Raw genomic sequence first — 24688 nt, 5'->3', positions numbered from 1 at the left:
AATAAATAACCCAACGAATCATTAGCCAAAAATCTTATGTCTTTTTTATTATTGGCACCAGAGGGTGTCTGTACTTAGAAGTTGAACCACACTGAAACCCATTCCCTGGGCTCCCAGGCCAACTGGCACGAGCAGACTGTGTCCAGAGCACCAAGCTGCTGGTACTCCCAAAGCAGGTTGCCTGCACTCAAGCCACAGCTGGGACAGGCTGTTCTTTGCCTTCGTTTGGGAGCCTACGACAGACTCAGGCCTAAAGATACAGATGATCGAGCTCCAGTGTCCAGATACATCTCCTGACACTTTCCTAACAAATTATTTTGAAGTTTATTGTCTGCTTCACAGACAACAAAAAACTGTTGCATTGGTATTTATCCATAGCATAGCTAGGGCAAACCTCTTCATCTGCTAAGGAGAGACAAGAAAAAGCCCTAAACTAGTTACTAAGACCAGGGGTAGCATTTACGCAACTACAACTTCTCTGTAACACCGAGCTTTGATTCACCAAGGTGGAGAGGCTATTTCTACTTTTTAATTAAGATTCACGAGATAAAGACAAAGTTGCCAAGCTTTTAGTGTTAAACGTAAAGGAAATTGCAAGCCCTAGCAAAAATAGATGCTGTGAGGCAGAGTGGGTTCCTCATTTATTAATGATAAAAGTGTTCAGCAAAAGTAATAAATGTGAAGAGGGAAATAATAAACGCAAAGAGGGAAACTGCATGGGTCACACAGCGAGGACACGACATTCATTTCTCAGCTCTGCCTGCTCAGAAAGGAGCCATTTGCTGCCGGTTCAGTTAAAAGTTGCCCCCTGCTAACCTCGCAGGAAGTTCTGTGCAGCTTTTCACAGCCCATAATTTCCACGATCCCACAGGGGGGTGGAGGGCTGTAGGGGAGCCCTGTCGCTGATGGGAAAAAGATTAGCACGGCTGGCAAAGACACGGAGCAACATGATAGGGAAGATAATGCAGCGGAGCGTCTACCCCAAAATGACTTTTTTACCCCTTTTTTCTTTTTTTTTCTGACAAAATCGCCGGCGTGTTGGCCTGACAGCCCCCCGGTTCAGTGGGATTAACATCAAGGCTGCGGCGCAGGAGCGGTTCCAGAGTGACCGTAGGGAGAGACAATAGACAAAGCCGCGCTCTTTCATCTCGGGGCTGCCGGAGCAGCGCCCTGACAGGTGATGGATGAGCAGAAACCGACACGGCTTCCCCGCGTCCTCCCCAACACTGCGCGGTTTATGGCCCAGCACACTGCGCCCATTATACCGCCCCTCGCCTCTCCCCGGCCCTCCTCTCGCCCTCCAACCCCCCCACCCCCTCTCGGAGCCCCCACCCGGGGCGGGGAGGCGCGGGGGGCTGCGGAGCACGAGCACCACCTAGAGCCGGGTGCGCTGCGGCGGGGCCCAGCGGCATCCTCTGGGGCACGGCACGGGGCCTCCGCGGGCAGGGCCTTTCTCTCCTTTTCTTCCTTTTTTTTTTTTTTCCTTCTGGTTTTCTTTCTTTTTTTTTTTTCCTTCTGTTTATCTTTTTTCCTTCCTTTTTTTCTTTTTTCTTTTCATTCTGTTTTTCTTTTCTTTCCTTCTGTTTTCTCTTTCTTTCTTTCCTCCTGTCTTTCTTTATCCTTCTGTTTCTCTCTTTTTCCTTCTGGTTTTCTTTTTTCTCCTGTTTTTCTTTTTTTCTTCCATTTTTCTTTTTTCCTTGTTTTTTTGTTTCTTTCTGTTTTTTTTTCTGTTTTTCTTTTTTTTCCTTCTGTTTTTCTTTTCCTTTTTTTCCTTTTTTCTCTTTCTGTTCTTTTTTTTCTTTCAGTTTTCTTTATCCTTCTGTTTTTATTTTTTTTTTCCTTCTGGTTTTCCTTTTTCTCCTGCTTTTCTTTTTTCTTCCATTTTTCTTTTTTCCTTTTTTTTCTCCTGTTTTTCTTTTTTCCTCTGTTTTTCTTTTTTCTTCTGTTTTTTTCTTCTGTTTTTTTTTCTTTCCTTCTTTCTTTTTTTTTTCCATTTTTCTTTTTTTATCTGCTTTTTTTTTTCCTTCTTTTTTCCCCCTTCAGTTTTTCTATTTGTTCTCTTCCTTTATTTTTTTTTAACTCCCCTCCCTCACCAAGTGTTTATGAGTGTTACTGTTTGTGTCTGGGCCTGGGCTGTAGAACAGGGAGGACAGAGATCCCCAGGGAGAGGTGGGAGAGTCTTGGTCCCCCTAACTTGACCCAGGACATCACTGGGTCTTCCAGGGCTTTCAGGGCCCCTGCGGAAAGGACAGCCACAGACTGGCTGCTACAACCTGAGCAGTGACACAGATGGACAGGTGGCATTTGGGCTTTTTGGGTAACCCAAAATGCAAGAGGCAGAAGCAAATTGCTGAGGTCACAGAGAAGCAGCCAAACTCTTGTATCAGGAAGCTGGTGTTGCTCCGTGTGTGTGTGTGTTTGTGTCCTCTGTGTGCGTGCGTGTGTGTGGCAGGGGCACCCAAGCCTGAAGACCTTTTAGTCATCTGTCTTCCTGGGACTTTGTTGCCATCGTGACTTTTTTTTTTTTTTTTTGCCTCTGTTACATATTTAACCACCAAAAGCACCAAACCCCTTTTCAGCCCTCTATCAGTTTTGGCACTCCGTGCTTTGCGGTCATAACTACCATCAGATATAAGCATTGCACAAATGTTATGGAATATATCCCACAAGGCTCCCAGAGGGGCACATTTAGAGAGGAGTGAGAGCACAGGAGGTGGAAGGGAAAAGCGCATTCTTCCTGCCCTGCTGTTCACAGGACGGCTGTACCAGCTCTTCACAGGTTTCAGCCCAGGAAGACTGTAGCCTCTGCATGTGGTGCTTGTCCAAAAAGATAAAAGCTCTCTAACCTGCTTGATGGGTCAAGACCTTTCCAGCTAGCTGCTGTCATACGAGGAACTATTCTTTAAACTCCTTTACAGCAGCTTGATTAGCACTCCAGTGATATGAACATTTGACTCCTTGATTCAATCACTTCCCTCCAAATTCTCTGAAGTCTGAGGTGCTTTAAAGTATCTAAGTCCTCCCGGATCTGTGCTTCAAATTCATACTTACTAAATAAAATTAAAAAAAAAAAAAACTTTTAAAAACTTTGGGCAGCTCAGCAGTAGTGTCACTTTGTAAGCTTACAAAAAATAAAAATCTCTGAGTAGAGAGCAGGAAATTCCCTGCAGTTTAACCTAGATTTTTTTTTTTTTAATTCACTTTCTATTATATTTCAGACGATGAGACAAGAAGGATCATGAAGGATTAAGTACAAACATTACAAAAAAGACAATAGTGTAAGTATTTGGGCAAGGGAAGCGGCAAGAATAAAATAAAGAATAAGTGATCTTTTAAATGAGCTGAATTTATTGGAGTATTATGTGTATGAAATTTAGAATATTTATATTTGCCTTCCTGCAGATAGGTATAGAAATATCATACCCATGCTCTTTTTTGTGTGTCAGCATAAGGGTGTGCTTTCCCAGATGCAGTTACAGAGCAGACCCAACTTGTGTGTGTATGCGTGCTCTTCAAGGATAAATTAGAGAGTGCTAAGTGTTTTGTCTTTGGTGTGCACATCCAATGGAGTTGTTGCACCTCTAGATGATGATTCAGAGACATAAAAAGATGGTTGGGGAACCAATGAGAAACCATCTGAGCTTGCTCTGGAGAGACCCTGATTGATGTGCCATGTATTTCCCCAGTATTCCCTATGTTACTAGTCAATACACAAAAACTAATACTTCAGCGAAACACAGCAAAAGTGAATAATTTGGAGGCCCTTGAGTCCACAGTGTTGTACAGCTGACAGTTTTATAAATTCAGACTTCACTTGAGCAATGACAAATGCATGCCATTAAGCTGAATAACGATACTATGAGGCTGAACAAGGAAGAAGTAATAAAAATGATAGCTAGACAGACTAGAAAAGCAGCAAGATAGAAAGCTGAGGTGAAGTACTGTGGCTTTAAAGGTAAAAAGGTAAACCTTATTATCAGGCTGGTTTTCTTGTTGAGACTGGCAATTTTCTGACCTCAGAAAACACACAGACCTGATCTCATTAATTTCATGAAACACTTCACATTGCTGATAAACAAGTATTATTTATATCTTGATAGCACATAGATATTTTAAAAAGCATTGTAATAATTTTATGTAGCAATGCTACTGTATTAAATTACACAAATTTGAATTTGATATTCAGAAACCCTCAGAAAAATTCAAGCTTTGGTTGGCATTACTTACCAAATGCTATCCTCCTCATTGAATATCCAGCAGCAAGCTGTACAGATTTATGTTTAAAACAAACAAACAAAACTAAACTAAACTAAACAACAACAATAACAACAACACCTTTATTTCTATAACTTGCAATACACAACTAGATTGCCTGTAAGGTCTGTGTCCCTTCTCAAGCCTTTGATGAAATTTTCACCATGCTATTAGATGAATTCAAGTGATGCAAAAACTCTGTTTTGCTCAATTTAAGGCATCAGCTGGTACTTAAGAAAAATAAATAAACAATACTTTGTAGAAAGTGAGAGTGGTTCTAATCTAACTGATAAATGGTTTAAACACTTTAAATTTTACTATGACTAGTGAATAGAGATACTTTTAAGAAACAAGTAAAGATCTCCAAACTGTACTTAACAGGTTCACCCCTTGAAATGTGTTCACTCCTGATGCTATGATTTTTGCATTCCTAAAAGTAACTTTAATAAGGCTGTAGGGATTGTGGGACAAAACTGTTTGCCAGAACATAAGAGCTGTTTTGAAAACTCGGCTGTAAAGTTTTGCTTTGACATCACAGGTGATCTTAACATTTCCATCAGGCAGAACTTCCACTCAGCATAAAGTTACTGGATCTAGTCCAGAGAACTTGGCTTGGATGAATGAACAGATCTGAACAGAAATCCTGGGAACGCCTCTCTTTGCTGTGACTTACAGGGGCACTGCTGGGCATAGTCAAAATTTTAAATTAAAATTAGGAATCTACTTGCTTTGTCATACATGTGTTTTGGATGATTTTAATGAAACAGTTCACACGGGGTAACTGAGCAATATTAATCCCATTTATACAAGAAACTTTAGCATATTACTTAGCATTGTGTTATTAATGTTTTGGTATCTGCTCTGGTAAAAATTAACTGTATCACAATATTTATTTTAAATTGCCTTGTTAGTGTGTCCATAAATTATAGTGCTTGATCTTTCTATATACATTTCATGTTCATGTTTTCAGACTTCAGCTCATTTGTTCCCTACCATTATTACTAAAGAAAAACATTAATATGAGCAATTTTTATACACATATTAATTATGGATTACTGAGATTGCTTAATGAGGTTTTAATTTTCTGTTAAATATTTCTGACAGAGAAAAAATCAGTATATAATTTGAAAAAACATCATTTCATGATGAAAACAACTTCCAGCAAGTTTTGTTGGAAATATTTGTGAGAAAGCCTTTACAGTTCTTCAAGAAATTATCCTGCATAATGCTAATAAAGAAGAATTAGCTCAGGTTGTTGCTGACAGCAGAAAACTTCTCAGTTGTTTCACCCTATCAGGCTACCATACTTGGAAAGTATTATAAGCAACTACTAGGAACAAGAAAATTAACACAGGGAAAAGTGGAGAGAACATTTGGTTTCCTCCAATTGTTCTTAGCAGTTTGGGATGATCAGCCTAAACTGGGTCCTGACTCAGCCATCTGAGTGAAATCACCTCCAATGGAAGCACCTCTCAACACACAGGCACAAATTTAGTTGGGTTTTCTGTGAGTTTGTTTTTTTACCAGACTTTTGGATTATGCTTTATTATACAACACTGGAACTCTAAGGTTTTAAAAGGACCTTAAAGACCACCTAGTTCCAATCTCCCTGCCATGGGCAGGGACAGCTCGCTCTAGATCAGATTGCTCAGGGCTTCCTTCTAACCTGGTCTTGAACACCTCCAGGGATGGGGCATCCACAACCTCTCTGGGCAACCTGCTCCAGTGCTTCACCACTGAGTGAAGAATTTCCTCCTAATCTCTAATCTAAATCTCCCCTCTTTTAGTTTGTTGTGTTTGCAAAAAAAGCCGCAGCCATCTTGCCCCACCACACGCAAATGTCTCATTTGCAAGAGAAGAAACGGTAAAGGCAACTCACATTTCCTCTTAATTTGAAGAATGGATGTTAAGAAAGTGGGAAGTGTTTGTCTGATGACCTCAGGCTATGTCTACGCCTGAAAATAAAATGTGTGGAAGATCATAGCCTGGCTTACACCCAGGCACGTAAGCTCTCTTCCCTCCCAAACCAGGGTTGACTCAGGTAAAATCCTCGCTCTCTTGTAGTGAAGTTGCACGTATCTCTCATCCTCTTTCTGTTTAGTCGTTGTTGTTTACTCTAATGTTTTAATTTGAGACTTGAAGAAAAAAAAATCCATCACATCTGCTCATCAGGCTCTTCAGACAAGCAGTACTATTGGGCTACTACAGCTCTTTGTCATACAAACAATGAAACTTCCTGAAGCAGAAGAGCCTTTTTGTACAGCCTAACAAAGACTGGTGAAACAGGACATTTTGATGAAATGATATTCCTGTTTAGGAATTCTGTGCAGTGTACCTGTCCCTTATTTTATCATTCTTACTCCAAGGAGTGGACCACAGAAGGTGTGAGTACACCTATGTCTGCAGCACCTAACAGTTGGACTCAGAGACAATGCATCTGAAATCTTCTCTTTGCACATAACTAGTACAGCTAAAGCCCATCCTGCTGATTCTGTATACTTTTCAACTTGCTTTGATTTCCTGGCACCGATGAAGATGATGCCAGTGCCCAGATGTTATAGTTATCAACCACACTGTTTCTGATGTTGGGAGTACTGCAGATGTTATAGTCTCTTCATTTAGGAAAACATTGTCTTGTATCTTTAACACACAGAAAAATCTTCGCTATATATATATATATATATATATTCCACCCCCCCCCCCCCCCCCCCCCCCCCCCCAGTTTTATACCTAAACTCCAAAGATAGCAGCCTGCATTTCTACAGAGACATTGTGGTTAACGGGAGTTCAGGTATAAACTGCCAGCAAAGATTTTGCCTCAAAATGCAGTGCTTGGTGAGGTCACATCCTCTACATGGATAAATTAGAGTTGCTCATTTAAATAGAGCTAATTTGTACCACTTAAGGAATGGTTTTATATATAGATATATTTATAAAGGACAATGTTCTTTAACCTAATGAAGTCTAAAAGGGATTTGTAAGATTTCAAGTTTGCTGTAGGCTGGAGAATAAATTGACATTCGAAATCCTGATCTTTCTGTGATGAAGACTGGGACAATTGAGCTTTCTTTTTTATTAGATAACTGTGCTTTTCTGGTTGGCAAAAGCTGCTTCTTCTGCATCACCTTCTTGCTCACTTCTCTACTCTGGTGCATACTGCTCTCTGCACTACTGCAGCAGCACCTCTGAATGCACAAGGATGGGCATCCAGCTCACACCATCCTTCTCACAGATGTGTTCAGAGCTGTCACAGAGCACACATCTAAAGAAAGTCTCTACCCAACAGTATAAAGCTTCTTTTATTTGTAACTGGAAGAATATGGAACATCTTAGCAAGTACTTTATAGATAGATATAATAGTGTAATTCAGCCACATGGCGTGCATGTATAAATGTTGTAATATAACGTGGTAGCAATTTTTTTTTTTACTTTTTTACTTTTTGGTTTCATTTTAGGTGAATTACAAGATTGCAGTTTCCCCTTTGAAGTACATTTTACTTCCACGCTGACTTCTGAGTGCACCATCCTGATGTTGCTTCTCTGTGTTATCTGTGTGAAATCTGGTTTGCCTTTCCAGTTTGGTTATAATGCTCTGGCATAGCTTGCTTATGGTTTACTCTGGCAAACCAGAGAGCAAGCTGTTCTACAAGTCGGTGAGCCGATACTCAACCTGCTGCCAATGCTTACTATAGATAATATCTACAGTAATCCCTGTGTACTACGAATGTTTCACTTACAGCCTCCAGTTTCTGTCTTCTCAAACAAGGCAGAAGACAAAACAAACAAAAAAAACTGCTCTCACAAGCAAAAGTTAACAACTTAAACAATATGGTGAGATGACTTTATGTCTCTGATGTTGTATAGCCACAGTTAAACCAAAGCTTGAGGTCTTTACTCAGTCTTAAACTAGTCCTTGCTCAGGCAAGGACCTTATGGAAAGAAGGCACTTAACCACACCAGACCTCAGCTCCTTCTCTAGCTACCACTCAGTCTTATATTGAGGCTTTGTAATAATCCCTTTTTATAGATAGGTAGCCCAAAGATGCTCCTGTGCCCTTCCATATATCAATAGGGTAAAAAAAAATGACGTAGTTTCCTACATTGCCCTCATTACCTTCCCATTATGAATTCAGCAATAATGTGTATAGTTAACATGTAAGATTTCTCTGCGTAGGCTTTTACCAGGGGGATAATAAATTCTTTTTCTTTGCATCTGGAAAAAAAAAAAAAAAGGAAAATGGAGTATTTATTTAAGAGTTACCTTCTGATGTTATTAAAACTAATGGAATTGCACTAGGATAGACATGATATGTACAAGAAGAGGCTCAGGCTCCTAAGCCATGTTTACATTGGCATTTGAGTGAGGAAACCCCTTCTCTGAGCTGTACACAGATCATTCTCTATGCAGTATGGTTTGTATAAAGATGTATTGTTCCCTGTTCCTACTCACTCAGAGACCTTTTTGTGTTTTCACTGCTTTTTTATTCCCCCAAATCTTGTATGCAGCCCATTTTGTCTCCTTTCATCTTACTGCTGCTGTGTCCTGCTTCTTTCTTTGGCCTCTTTGCAGGATGTAGCGGAGCTTGGACTCCAACCTCTCCACAGATGAGTCATGTCTCCCTCTTACAGCAGCCTGCAGCACTGGCCAAAGCACTGAGCATCCCTGGACAGATCCCAGCACACACAGTGACCACACGCTGGTGAAGTTGGTGGCTCAGCATTTAGCTTGTGTCAGCAGTATCTCACACACCCCGAGTTTTATTCTACAGACATATAAAAAACATGAAGAAAACACAAAACATCTAATATTGGATTAAATGTTGCTTACAAAACATTGCATTTAACAGCTTGTGTTGAAAAGAGAGAAGATATTTCTTCCCCAGGTGAGATCAAGGTGTGATGGAAGAGATAAAGAACAGTTCACAAAATTCAGCTTTTGCCTGGCATGATTGTTTATTAAATCCAGCTTTATCACTATTAAAATTTCTTTTGTTCTTTTCTTATTTGAACTATAATAGTTATAAGATAATAGTTATCAATAGATAATAGTTATACAGCAGGCATAAGACAGTGAGAGTAGCATTTTACCAATATTCAATTATACTACACTTCATCTTTCTTGGATGATATTAATTATAATTCATGGCTTTAGCAAGCCACTCTTATAGTTAAAGGACACTCAAATGAAAAAACAAAACAAAACAAACAACCAAAAAAACACACGAATATAATGTCTGGCTCCAGTGTACTCATGTAAGCCATGTTAACCCTTTGATTAAATAACCTAACTTTCTGTAATTATCCCTATTTCATGAACTGGTAAACGCAGGCAAAAAAGGTGGCTTTCCTAGTGAGAGCCAGCATGAGAATATCTTATCAATTAATTCAATGGAGGCTTAAAAGTTATTGTTAGAATGCTAGTATTTTATCTTAATGTTCACAAACTTCAGTCAGTTTCTAATGTAAATTTTTCCATTTGAAATCAGTTACGGTGTTTCAGAAGGGGATGAGAAATGAGATGTACAACCCTCATATTTCCAAATCCATGGCAGAGTTTATATTTCACCAGCTGGCTACAGTTATATATAATATTATTTAATAAAGTTATACATTTTCCTTAACACAAATGTGTTCATTTAAGGAATAAGTGCAGAAAAGGTGTAATACAAAGCAAATGTCTGATGAAGATCCATTTTCTTTCCCCAACCAACATCTGAGTCTTCTTGGACCACATTTTTGGGGGGTAAGATTCAAAGTACCTACATGGTTGTCTGAAAAGGACTCAGGTTTAGTTCAAGGCTACATCTCTGCTAATAAATTGAGCAGGTCTGGTCTCTGGCTAGTGGGCTGACTGGCATGGTCTGGCTACAACGGTATGTTCCTTCTTTCTCTGCCCCCAAAACAGCATAGTCACACCTGGCACCACCACCAGACGGAGAGAACCCCGAGCTGCAGGTGGACCTCCTTGGGGACAGGGTGATGGGGTCAGACTGATGCACACCAGGACTGAGGCTCAGCACCGTGACCCTGTGCAGCTGTACAGCTGGAGCCCCTGCACGCAAGATTGTAGCAGATTTATCTAGACAACATTTCTTCAACCACTTACAGGAAATCAATGTGAGGTACCATCAAAAGCCTTCCACAGGCAAATTACTTGACATTGCTGATTCTCCTCTGCTACTTCTTCCTCTCTGTTAAGGAAACTACACTTCTTTGACATGGTCTGACATGGTCCATTATCTAACTGGGTTCTTATTTTCACACCCTGTCCTGATTTTTAAGGACAGCCACTTGTGTTACCATTGCTTTAGAAGTAATCACATGTAACTAGAGTCAGTGCTAAGACAGTTCATTAAATACTCTATGGTGAAGTTCATTAGGCCTAGCCTACCACAAGTATTGAAGTTAGCTAAGATTGAGGCATTGAAGCATGAACTTGGTATTTAAGGATATTACTTCCAGTGTATCTACTACTTGCTATGAGATAATTATGAAAAAATATTAGCTGATAGACACTGCAATGCTTTTCGGTTACTAGGGCTGTGTTTTCTCTGATTGGTATTGTCAGCGCAATGCACCATTGGAAACATCATTCCTCTCTCTCCTCAGGCTGTTTTAATGCATCCATGTCTTTAATATTTTATGTTGAGAAAGACTCTTTGTCTAAAAATATCTCCACTAATATCAATCCAGAGTAGATTCACTGAAGTAAGTGCAGCAATACCTGTAGGACAGAAAGAGGCTTTTTAGGTATTCCAAAAGGCTAAATTGTTTTGCAGTACCTCTTGATTTTATTGCCTAGATCTATAGGCTTTTTGTGAAGCCCTAAGCGTTTCCAGGTCCCCCTGTCCCTAGTTGTTTGTATTCGCCTTTCACGTTCTGATTTCACTGTTTAAAGGGCAAGGAAAGTTTACTGAATGGAAAGACCTTGGAGTCTACAATATCAAACAGCAGAGTGACCTCAAAGGAAAACATATTTCATTAAAAAGAAAAAAGAGTTTTCTTGCAAATCCAGCTTGTTTTACCCACCCAGATCTGTCTTTTTGCTGCCTCTGTGGTAACACATGTTTCATATGAATCTATATTAAGATGAATTTTAACTTACAAATAACTAGATACAGCTATGCAGTAGGAGGGAATTCCTACAAGATGATGTAAAGTTTTTTAAGCAGTAAAATTAAAAATAGCACATAAAACCTGACCAGTAGATTTGGATCTGAACCAAGGCAACACATTTGGGAAACATTATCGAGTTTATCAGGGGTAACGTATCACAGAAAATCTGCTTCTGTTTATATGCCATTTATTATTCATTTTTGACATTTCCCTTTTTTCTTCAACCTTTTGCAAACCCTAAGCAAATATATGTTAGACTTAACTGAAATGTGAGATAACAGACCAGCCTTTTTATTTCTTTCCCTATAAGACAAAAGCAGATCTGACTAGAAGCAAAAAATAAAGTAAAATAAAAATCTATAAAGTATAAGTACAAGAAAAAAAATGTTGATGGAGTAACACTGGTAATAAAGGAGAAATCTGTTTCACAATGAAAACCAAGAAAAACTGAAATGTCTAATAAGATGAAACTAAGGGCCAAATTCTGTCCTTCCCTATACCATCTTGCATTTCCTGATGTATAAATAGCACATTATAGACTGCTTACTTATGCGAGCATACCATATTCATTATATATATTTTTTTTTTTTATATGACTAGGACATCTGTATTAATAGGGCTATGCCACCCGAGACATTTTTGCCTATGCTTTTCAAAATGTTTGCAGATCTAAACAGTGCACAGTTGCCAAATCTAATTAAGGGAATAATGCACAAAATTCAAAATTAATGCAAATTAAATTCTGGTAAATGACCCAATCACTCAGTTTTACTCAGACAAATTCTCACTGATACCATTGCAACAAATTTTAAACTAGAACTTTTGTCTAAGAGTGAATAGCCATGACTTTTACTTGCTATTGATCTGTCTTCAAAATAAAAGTAATCGTTAAAGTCAGTTTAAACCTGATCCAAAGTCAGCCGAGATGCATGTAACCTTTCTACTGAATGCAGTTCATTTAGGTTGGAGAAGACCTCTAAGATCATCTTGTCCAACCTTTAACCTAGCACTGCCAAATCCACCATTAAACCACGTCACTAAGCACTACATCTACATGTGTTTTGAAGACCTCCACGAACAGTGAGGACTCAACCACTCCCCTGTTCCAATACTTCACAACCCTTTCAGTGAAGAAATTTTTCCTAATATCCAACCTAAACCTCCCTTGGTGCAACTAAAGGCCACTTTCTCTTGTCTTATCACTTGGTGCTTGGGAGAAGAGACTGACTCCTGCCTTGCTATAGCCTCCTTTAAGGTAATTATAGAATGTGGTAAGGTCTCCACTGAGCCTCCTTTTCTCCAGGCTAAACAACCCCAGTTCCTCCAACAACTCCTCATAAATCTTGCTCTCTAGACCCTTCACCAACTTTGTTGCCCTTCTCTGAACACACTCCAGCACCTTGATATCCTTCTTGTAGTGAGGGGCCCAAAACCGAACACGGTGTTTAAGGTACAGCCTCACCAGGGCTGAGTACAGAGGGACAACGACCTCCCTGGTCCTGCTGGTCACACTATTCATAGAATCATAGAATATCCTGACTTGGAAGGGACCCACAAGGATCATTGAGTAACTCCATAATACAAGCCAGGATGCTGTTGGCCTTGACCACTTGAGCACACTGCTAGCTTATATTCAGCCAGCTATCGACCAATACCCCCAGGTCCCTTTCTGCTGCTGAGTTGCCCATCAGTAATTTGTGACTTTCTTCAGTGGATCCAAATGTAAAATATCAACATGTCTTTGAAAGCAGTTGACATTGCTTTGTTCTGATGTTCAGATCTCCAGCTGAGGTGAGTATTCATTTTTCTATGCTCAAATAAGCAAAACTTCTGGACTGGATTCAGAAGCAGATCTTTACTACATATGTTCTAGAATACACATATATCAGCATACTCTTCACATGTCAAAGAAAGAAAACACAATACAGAACATAAAATAGTGGAGACACTTATTTTAAAATGTAAGTACAATACCAGAATATAATAATATAAACATATATTATTTAGTTTTTTTTTAATACATGCTGCAGTTTTGAAAGTAGAGATTTTTTTTTAGGATCTATTTAATAAAACTGCTCTGTGATTTTACCAATCATTGCATGCTGTTGCTGATGCAAATGTTTTATTTGAATAGCTATTGAATATTTTCAGTTGAACAGTTATTTATGGTAATAAAAGGGAAGATTTATTTTTAAGATTCTTGTAATTACAGTGTACAATGACTGCAGATTCACACCCAGATGTTATGAAGGAAATTTTGGATAACTCCCCACTACTGTGGCAAAGCACAAAACTCATGTTTTAGCAAACATAAGTTAACGTCTTAAAACATAGTATTCAAAGGACATTTGTTCAAAGTGGATACAGATGGAAGAGACCAGAGAGTAAGTCAAAAGGAGTTCCTAGTAACCCAGTAAGGTTGAACTGCTGAACCCTGTGGTGGAAATTAGCATTGCTGGTTATGCTGTCAGGTAGCTGAGTGCTACTAGAAAAAAAAAAAAGATGATTTATTAGAGCACATGAAGAAAAAGTTACAGCTTGTAGGAATGAAGAGGGTTTTTTCTTTGTATTCAGCTTGCCAATTCAAAGGCTAATGACTTGAACAGACTTTGAATCAGAGCCTCAAAAATCAACTAAACCTGTATGAAAACAAAATAATTTATTTTATATTGTTGCTTTTGTTTCCTGTCTTTCATTGTTGCAGAAATCCCAGCACAGGACAGCCAGACACTGCACTAGGCATTGCTCAAAGCAAAAATTTCTGCATATTGGGAACACTTAGATGTGCAGTTGCCTCTCCTTCTGACCAGTGTAAAAGTTGGCATTTCATCCAAGCCAGGATCTTGGACTTTCAGTCCAACCCGTGGTCCATAGTGGAGAGACTGAAAGACACTTCTAAAGGGCTGATTCACTGCATAGGAGCTCAAGAAAGGATGAGGCTCTCCAGCAGTCTGTCTCTCCCCAGTCTTTGGAGGACTGCATAGAGGAGGTCACAGTTTGCTATCTCAGACAAAGCCCAGGGCTGCTCCAAGTGATACCCCTTGAAAGACCAAATGAAAATTAAGGTTCCAACACCTGCCACCTCTATTTGTCAAGATGTCTGTGGCAGGCTGGACTCAGAAATCTATGCTTCAAACCGAGCAGGCCAAGCTGAGCAAAGCTTTGGAAGAATTTATCTGCTTCAAACAGAAGAAAAAAAAAAGTATTTTCTAATTTTTAAAATGGATGACAAATAAATAAATAATAATAATAATAAAAATATAATTAATGCCATTAAAAAGAAGGTGAGATGATGTCTTTTTAGCAACTCTGACCATGAATTATTTTCACCCTGCTTTCAAGATCAGGGAGGTAAATGACCCGTCACTGCAGAGTCTAAAATGCTATCTTTCATTTTTATGCTTCTTGACCCATGAGGTCAATAAAAGATGTCTCAGAGGAATTCTTCCAGCAGAAGTTTCTAATATAAATGTGATACAATTGAATGAACACCTCAGGAAAAATGAACTTTCCAAACACACACAAACAAAAACCAACGGATTGACTTTCCAAAAAAACCTCCTATTTCATGGCCCTTTAATTTTACACAGAAATGGCCTAACTCCACCCTGGCATAAAAATAATCTGAAATAAATTGAAGACTGTACCTTTCAGAGCTAAAACCCCCAAAATGTTTGCTTGTTAGTCTTTTGTTGGTTGATTTTTATTAAGTATGACATTTCAAATTGTTCTTGGGGTCAGAGTTAAAGAGAGGACAGTTTGTTTCTTTGTTTGTTTAATTCTATTTCATAAGTATGAAAGAAGTGAGGAATATCAAACTTTCCAATGTGAACAATTATCAGTAGCTTGGGCTATGTAAAACTCTACCAAAATTGTTCTGTGTTTTCTCCATTCTGTTACACCATACCTCCAGATTCAATTTATTTGCATACTTTTTTATAATTCATGTATAGTAAAACTCCATTTTCCATTTGGAAAATACATACGATAAGGGACTTTGTTTGAAAAGTAATCTTGTTTCAGAAGTAATATTTTCCAATAAATTAAACTATTTTCCAAATAGCATACATTTGACTGTTTTTATTGACTTCATTTAACCTGTGCTGGATTGTATTATTTAAAGACCTGGCCAATTATATCATGAATGGAAAAAAGAAAAAAAAAAAATATATTTGTCTTATTTGGTCTCAATTAAAGTAACTACAGTTGTAAAACATATAATCAGAATAGTGGGTCTCAATGTCAGTGTGAAACTAGTGAACAAAAGAAATCTTCATTAGGTTTTTAAGCTTTCAAATTTTATAAAGCAAATGTCACTTTGACAGACTACGTAAAACAAATGTGGCATTCACCTTGAAGTTTTAAAACACAGCTGCAAAGAATTGCATAAGTCAGTAGTTAGAAAGAATTGCATAAGTCACTAGTTAGAAATAATCTTTCGCTGTATAAATATTATAGATAGTATTATGAATGTATGCCTGAGTATGTGTGATCCAAAATTAATCAGAAGAACAAATATGTATGTTTCATCTGAAATACATAACACAAATCTCCACAAAATCCTTTAATAAGGTTGGCTAGATAACAAGTTTTCTTTATCTAAATGATTTTTTTTTTAATAGAGATGTACTTTGTGGTTTGGTCTTATATTGGTACATTCAATATCTCAGTAGCTAGGACCATGTATACCTGCTCAGTGAAGTTCATCTAAGAATCCTAATTCAAGTCCACTGTAAGGAATCATGTTTGGGAAGGTTTCTATTAAAAAGCCTTTGAGCTATGATGCTGCATGCTATTTAAGCCTGAGTTTCATAGTTAAAATACTTATAATTAACCACAGCCTTGTGTGCAAAAACAAAACAAAAGACATGAAAAGGATTATAACAATTTTGTTCCCAGATACCCTAAACCAAAGACACAACTAAGAAATGCATAGAAAATTCTGACAGAAAGCAAACAAAAACATATAAACATAGCATTTGATTTAGAAATATATCTGAAAGTATCAAACATTTATCTCTGCTGTAAAAATTGTACAAGGTCACTTTTTTCAATAACCTTCTCATAAAAATTAACAAACTGTTTAGTTCCCATGTCTCTGAATTCACTGGGAAGACTCCATTTACAACAATAGAGGGCAGATGGAGGCTGTTTATGGGTGAGCTAAGGTGAGCCACCTCGCATTCCCTCACAGGCAGCTTTACACACAATAAGGCTAAGCATCAAGTAGCAGAGGTTGTAGCCTGAGGTGGGCCCTCAGGCAGCAAATGGAGTGGAAACTGAGGCTCCACATAGTGCTGTGCTGCTGTCACAGAAAGGGAGGTAAGGTTAGTTAAGCCCTTAAGCTTCTTAAACCTCGGCATCCTAAAATCATGCCTGTACAGAGACAAAGTTCTTCATTTGGGGTAGAGTCCTTTCCTCACCAAGCCCTTAAGAAGTCCCATCTCCATATGACATGATCTGACCCTGGGACATTGCCATGTCACACAACCCATGTGGCAAGGTAATTTCTGAACTGCACATTGCCTGCACACATGCCAAGTCTTATACTTTGATATCTTTTCATTATGGACAGCTTAAAACCTGTTGAGGTTGATCTTATCTTTTCATTATGGACAACTTAAAACCTGTTGAGGTTGATCATCTACTGCTATCCTCCAACTTCTTTTGTGCATCTGAAGATAGACAATCTTTCACAATTTTCAAGGCAGTAAGGAAGTATCTCTTTGCCATTTCACTAAAATTCATGGAAATATTCTTTAAGTCCTAGGATTGCTCTGAAGTGAATGCAGCATCAGAATAAAAAAAATCACATGGGCTGTAATAGCAGTTTTGATCCAAGTCACATAAAAATTTTCTAAACTTTAAATTCTCTTAGCAATTTTAGAATTGCAAGAGTAATGTCAATAAGTTAATACCCAAGTCTGTACATTTGTCACAGTCTAAATATGCAAGACAAGAGTTTGATAATTCCATCTGGATTCCAAATTAAGATCAGCTGAAAATTCATGATGTATTTTCCTGTTAAAGTAGGGATTAGCACTTGGTTGGTCTATTTTTTAACTATATACTTATTGATTTTCTGTAACACCTACTGCACTGTTCTTTTTTAGTTTTAATTTCAAAGCAGTCAAGAGCCAGATCTCTGCAAGATTATCGGGTTACGTCATTGATCTGCACTAGCAGAAGACTCAATTTACTCAGTAATAAGCAACTTGGGTCAAAGGCCACAACTGAAAAAAACTCAAAGAGTATCATTTACACCCATGTCAATCAGAAACAGATCTTTTGCAATCAACTGAGTTACATTTATGTCAAATTGATGCAAAGAAGAATCAGGTTTGCAGTATTTGGATTATTTGGCAGTCAGGAATTCACCTTTATTAGTCTACAGCAGGAAGCACTACAGAGTACTAGGTTAAAATACTAAATCTATTAGATGTGTTCTTTTAAGCAAACAAGGCTTTATTCCCTTATTGATGAATAAAAATTGTGTTACTGTTTCAGTTCACTGGCTTCCATTACATTATCTAATGTGCTTCACGTCCATAGATTCTAGAATTTTGCATCAGAGATTTCATCTGAGGCAAGAGAATAGTAACTACTGTCCTACTTTTCAAGGAAATAATAATAATTAAAAAAAAAAAGCCTTCAAAAATATCTGAAACTGTCAACAAACTTTCCCGATAAGCAAGATTTTACATTTCTTGACTTTTTATGTTCATATTCCCAACTATAGAACCACAAAATGGCTTCCAGGAAAGATTAAATTTGGGAACTGCAATTTTTTACAGGGTTCTGATTGGAAGAATTGCATGGGATACAGTCCTGAAGAGGACCCCAGGAAAAGCTTGTTGATTTTCAAGGATCACCTCATCCAAGCTGAAGAATGGACCATCCTGATGAGCAGAAAGCCAAGCAAATGTGGCAGGACGCTTACGTGGATGAACATGGCATTCTTGACTAAACTCAAATATAAAGAGGTAGCACGCAAGAAATGGGAACAGGGACAAGTGACCTAGGGAGAATATAGACACTGTCTGAGCATGCAGGGTTAGGGTTAGGAAGACCAAATCCTCTCTGGAGTTACATCTGGTGAAGAACATGAATAGCGACAAAAAGGGCTCCTACCAGTGTATCAGCAGCAACAGAAAGGCTACAGAAAATGCGTGCCCACTGCTAAATGGGGTAAGGGACCTAGTGATAAAGAATGCAGTCAGGGAAATGAATGTTTTCTTTACCTTGGTTTTTAATGGTAGGATTTGCCTTCAGGAATCCCAGGCCCCTGAGACCAGACAGAATGTCTGGAGAAAAGACTTACTCTTGCTAGAGAAGGTTCAGGTTAGGGAGCATTTAAACAAATTGGACATACACATGCCCATGTGACCTGCTGGGAAGCACAGAGTGCTGAGAGCTGGCTAATGTCACTGAAGACTGGATGGAGGCAGGTGTAAGTCCTTAATTCAAGCAGGACAAAGAGACTTTAGTTAACTACAGGCTAGTCAGCTTCACCTAAATCCATGTGAATCTGATGGGATTAGTCCTATAAACTATTTCCAAACATAAAAAAGGACAAGAAATTGCTTGGGAGTAGTCAGCATTGACTGATGATAAGGAAAGCATTGAATCACAGAATGGTTTGGGTTGGGTTGGAAGGGACCTTCCAGATTATCTAATGCCACCCCCCTGTCAAGGTCTGGGACACCCTCCTCTAGACCAGGTTGCCCAAAGCCCCATCCAACCTGGTCTTGAACACTTCCAGGGATGGGGCATCCAGGGATGGGGCATCCACAGCTTCTCTGGGCAACCAGCTCCAGTGCCTCACCCCCCTCAGAGTAAAGAATTTCTTCCTTATACCATGTCTGATAAACTTGATAGCCTTCTTTGACAAGACGACTGGCCTGGTGAATGAGGGAAGATCAGTGGATGCTATTTATCTTTACTTCAGCAGGGTTGTTGACAGTACCTCCCATAACATCTTCATAGACAAACTGATGAAATATGGATGAGATCAAAAGACAGAGAATTATACTGAAAAATAGCTGAACAGCCAGGCTCAAAGGGGTTTTGATTAGCAGCACAAAATCCACCTGGATACCAGCCACTAGTGGTACACCCCAGTGGCTGATACTGGGGCCACTACTGTTTAACATCTTCATTAATAATTTGGAGGGTGGGACAGCATACACCCACAGGAATTTTGCAGAAGAGACAAAACTGGGAGGAGTGGTCGATACACCAGATATTTGTGTTGCCAACAAGAATATCATGAATTTCAACAATGGGAATTGCCAAGTCCTGCACCTGGGGAGATGTACCCCTTCCACCAGTACAGGTTGGGGGCCAAGTAGCTGCAAAGCAGCTTGTCAGAAAACAAAATAAAACTGAGGCACCTGGTGGACAGGAAGATTATCATAAATCAGCAATGTGTCCTTACAGCAAAAAAGGCCAACAGCATCCTAGGCTGCGTGAGGAATAATACCATGAGCAAGCTGAGGAAGGTGATCCCATCTACTCAGCACTGGTGACACACATCTGGGCTGCTAGTATCAGGTCCAGGCTCCCCAGTAAAAAAAGACATGGACTTACTGGAGTGAGTCCAGTAAAGGGTCATGAAGATGATTAGGAGATTGGAGAATCTGTCATATGAGTACAGGCTGAGAAGGCAGGGACTATTCAGCCTGGAGAAGAGAAAGCTCGAGGGACTCTTACCGAAGTGTACAAACATCAGATGGGTGGCAGCAAAGAAGACAGAGACACACTTTTCTCAGTGGTGTCCAGTGTTGGGCAAGAGGCAATGAACACAAATCAAAATTCATGAAATTGTGCCTAAATATATGAAAAAACTTTTTTTTCCTGTAAGTGTAGTCAAACACTGGAACAGATTTCCCACAGAAGTTGTGAGTTTCCATCCCTGAAAATATTCAAATCCCACACGGACATGACCCTGAAAAACCTGCTCTAGCTGAACCTGCTTTGAGCGGGGGAGGTGGACTAAATCTTTAGAGGTCCCCTCAGCCTCAACTACTCTGACTCCATGAAGCCCTTGAATCATATTGTTATTTAAACAGTTTTGTTCTTTTGTATTTCTTATTGATCTTTGAAGACCTGTTTTGCAAACTTGGAAACTGAAGGGGAAAAAAAAATAAAATAAAAAGGAGAGAGAGAGACTTGCCTACATCCAAATAGGTTTTCTGTAAGGGTTATAGAGATATTTAAACATGAATGCAGAACTCTATATAGCTAGAACCAGGTGTGAGATGAAAGAAAGATGCAGTATTTTACCAAATGTTTGCATACATCTACTGGTGCTGTATTTTGTAGGAATATATTGATTCCATTAAACTTCTCAAGAAGGAAACAGGAGAGGGGGAAAAGATCATTTCATGTAGCCTACTTTGTTTAATTCAGAGTAAATATAAGAACCACAAGTCATCTTATATATTACTTAAATTGCATTTCCAGTTTAAGTTTGGCTGAAATACAACAGAGAAAGCAACAAAGAGATGACTTTTTATTGCTTTGTAAATGTCTGTATACATGGAAAACATTAGATAGCTTATCTGTGGCCTATCACATACCAGCAAATATAATCTTAGCAACTATGCTTTGTGACAGCCACTTAGTAGTAGCAGAAAGCTTAGAAGTCATAAATTATACTTCTGAGCTGATGTTAAACCCGTTCATTTTTTTGCAGCAGCAAATTCTTGTCTTATACTGAAAAAACAACCCCCTCCCCTTCCCCCCCCCCCTTTTTTTTTAAAGGCTACTCTGTCCCAAACTAATCACACATATTTATGCACATTTTACAATGCTCTCATTATGAGGCTTAAATATTTACCATACTACAAAATATGTATTCTTACATAATGATGAACCAAAACAACAAGAAGCACTGAGAAAATGGAAATCAATAATTTTGACTATTAGTCTATAGAGCTTCTCTTCTGAAAGCAATTCATTTGCACTTATCTTAAGATTAAATGAATCATCCTCTGGTAATTATTGATTATAAAGGCAGCCTGAGACAGCCACCACAGCCTTGGGTAACTAATGTGCAGTTATAAATTTTATGGAAGGAATTCATCTCTTCTTTGTAAAGCAGTATCAACAATTTCCCCTGGACATGATGACAAATGATACTATCTGTCAAAAAATCCAGGAACTGTTTAACTGACTTGAGGTTGTATTGTTCTGGCATGCAAGTGAAACATTTTAAATGCTTTTTAAAGAAACTATAAACTGGATACATAAAGGTGAGCCTACTATATCTCAGATTCAAAACTTTAATAAAATCCTTTTCAACTTTTAAATGTTGTCCCTAAATACAGACAGCGCCAATGCTTACTGTACCAAACGTTTTATTATTTCAAACAAACTTCTGTACAAAAACATCACAGCAGGCAAAGAAATTCAGTGGCTTCAGCAAACAGCACATGACAACTCGCAGAATGCTTTAAAGTTTACATTTTTATTATACAAGTGACAAATAGTTTCCTCCGGGCTACTTAAAGACTTCATTGTTTGACAAATAATTGCAGGTAAGCTCTATTAACTTTAGTTACCAAAACTCAACAGAATGACCTTTAATCCACCTAAATTTATCTAACTGAAAGTGGTTATGAACAGAACGGGATTTTCCTTAATACACATTTGTAAATGTCCCCCCATTAAAAATGGAGTTTGTAAACCGTGGATTTACTACTATAAAATAGCAGTGTGATCACTGCTTCCAGAAAAAGAAAAACTACTAGCAATTTCTAATTCTGTTCCTGACAACAACATAGTGATCTGCTACAACCGCAGATCTCTGAAATGAACTCTACAGTTGCAGTGGTATCTTGTAAAATTACATGTGTAACACTAGCTTCTGTGGGTTCTCATAAGATTTGAGAAACCTCATAGTGGCAGTTCTGCTCAGAAATAAACTCTAATGCAATTCCTACTCCAAAGAACTTACGATAGTAATACTGTTTAAGGACCAAGTTCAATGACTAAATTTGTAACAGTGCAGCTGAGTTTTAGCAGACCAAATGCATCTTCAAAGTCTTATGGGTAATGTTTCAGAAGTGAAATGCATGAAAATTCCAGTGAGAGCACACAAACCCTGATTGATGTACACAAGAATAAACAAATACAAATCTGAATCTGTGCACAAGCACTGGAGTTTTCATACATACATGCAAGCAAAGTACACAATTGAACACATTTTCACAACGTGACCTCTGCAAGAATATGTACAGCAACTGCAGATCACTCAGAAAAGACACTTAACAGAGCATGAACATTTTGCTGCTTTTGGCAAAATATTTCTATGCCATTTACTGGAAAAATTACTAGAAAGAAAGAACAAACAACTCAGCAAGGAACGCAAGCCCTTGAAGCATCAATCACATCTAGAAAAACAATGAAGAGCAGTCAGCTGAAACATACCTCTGTGTGGATTCTGAATCAGCTGATGAATATTATTATCCAGGAAATTGATGGAGTGCCTAAGAACAGCTCAGGTCTTGAAACTCCTTTATTTCATCCCTAGTCTGATGCGTGCAATTTGACACTAGGGAATTTTACTGCTACAGAAGAGTGTTCTGCTTTATAAAGTTTTGTATCAGCAAAAAAATTATTTACCAGGAAGAGCTGTCTCTAACAGATAATGTTTACCATGATATATTTACACTGACAAACTCTTTCTTCTCAAGTCAAGGCATTAGCATTTTCCCTTACCTTTCTAAATCTAATAAAATTATACAGAATTTTCAAAATCTAGCAATGGTCTTGAAACACACTTCATGTTTATATTGAATCTGAAAACAGGTATTAATTTCCTCAATTGTGGAAAGGTATAGGCTATATTTATTAGAGGTAAGGCGATCTCTTTTGCAATGCATTTTTGGATGTCAGCCAGCAAATAATCCTTAAAATCAGATGTCCACTCATTACAGGAAAGACAACATATTTAATGAGGAAAATGAACATTCAGGTATTCTTCTATTCATACAATTTTACTTTCTCTTTTACTAAATTTCTCCTTTAAAATTCATTTTTCTATGGCATCTCTGATATTCCAGTTTATCTGATTTCCATTTTGTCTTCATTACTACCTACTTCTCTGGAAGAGAAGGCATTTAAGGATTAAAATATACAGATAAACTGTTGTAGCTGAAGTATCTAAGTAAAAAAGGTATTTTAAAAGTCAAAAGATAAAGGCTAGCGTAAAAACTTAGGCTGCACTATATAAAGTCAGTCAGGTTATGACTACAGATTCATATATTTTAGCAGTGCGAAGAAAATGGTTATGTAAATACACACAAGTATTAACACCAACTGTATTAAATTATGTAAACATACACATCTTCTGTGGTCAATACAAACATCTACTTGTCTCAGGATACTACTGCAGCATAGCTCGGATTTGTTTTGAAGTAGATTCATCATTCAGGTGTTTTGTAGTGAACCTAGAAATTACAAGTTAAAACAGTAAATAAAACAGTAAGTATAATAAAACAAACACGGATAATAATAGTCTGAAAACTTCTTTTTTTTTTTTTTTGAAATCAATACAGGTCAATTACACAAAGACCCTTGTATATTCCTTTACTCACTGATCACTGGAATTTAATTACTATTAGTCTGGTGCTCTTTATCTTTCAGTTACCCTTTGCAATAAATTATTCCTTGTTAAAAGGTGGAGAATTGTGAATAAATCCTGGCCTCAAGCCAACAATCATAGTAACTTCAGTGTAGCAAGTGTTTTAATTTAAAAGATGGGTCCGCAATCAAATACAGTGCCTGCGATCTGGCAGGAAACTGAAGTCAAATCATCATATTTCAAGAACAGCTCTTGATACTGTCAATGACATTATCTTATTCTTTTTTGGCAGGCTCATCTTCATTTTTTTTTATCCAGTTAAAAGCCTCAAAAGAAATATAACACATGGAAAGAAATAAGAAATAAGATAATAAATAGGAATCTAGAGGAATCCTAAATAGGATTTGGGAATCTAGATTGAATTTTGGCAGAACCGAAAAGTTTAAGAAGCTTTTTTAAAGGTACTCTTGCTTCTTATGATGTACCATCACACAGAGAATCTTTATTTATTTATTTATTTTTAAACCAGTGGTTTGTTTGGTGCTGAGTTACACTATTATGAATATCCTAGGAGGTCTGAAAGAGCTTTAGTGTGTTTCTTCCATTTATGCCCAAACATATTTGACACTATGTATGTTTGTTGGGAAATCAATTACCACCTAAGCTCAAAAGACAACTGACACCTGTAGGATTTAAATCCGTATCAATTTCAATTCAAAAGACATAAGC

The 24688-nt window shown here is 38.1% G+C and overlaps 1 protein-coding gene and 1 long non-coding RNA gene across 3 annotated transcripts in view; one reads left to right on the top strand and one right to left on the bottom strand.

The window, feature by feature from the left end:
- Positions 1-354: 354 nt before the first annotated feature.
- On the top strand, positions 355-23112 carry LOC310896419. Of its 2 annotated transcripts, none has more exons than XR_014581467.1 (3): positions 355-1177; positions 3219-3278; positions 8825-23112. It is a non-coding gene; the product is annotated as an uncharacterized lncRNA (long non-coding RNA). The 2 variants fall into 2 exon arrangements; XR_014581468.1 differs by having other exon boundaries at positions 7710-23112.
- Positions 21715-24688, bottom strand: part of CYRIA (CYFIP related Rac1 interactor A) — a 22839-nt gene continuing 19865 nt past the window's right edge. The window contains 1 exon segment of the mRNA XM_083828673.1: positions 21715-23825. Coding sequence (XP_083684799.1) covers positions 23762-23825 — 64 coding nt within the window. The 3' untranslated portion in view covers positions 21715-23761.

This window comes from Anser anser, assembly GCF_964211835.1.
Source record: "Anser anser genome assembly, chromosome: 3".
Lineage (NCBI taxonomy): Eukaryota > Metazoa > Chordata > Aves > Anseriformes > Anatidae > Anser > Anser anser.
Note: the sequence above shows the minus strand (reverse complement) of the source record. Positions and strands in the feature narration are given on the sequence as shown.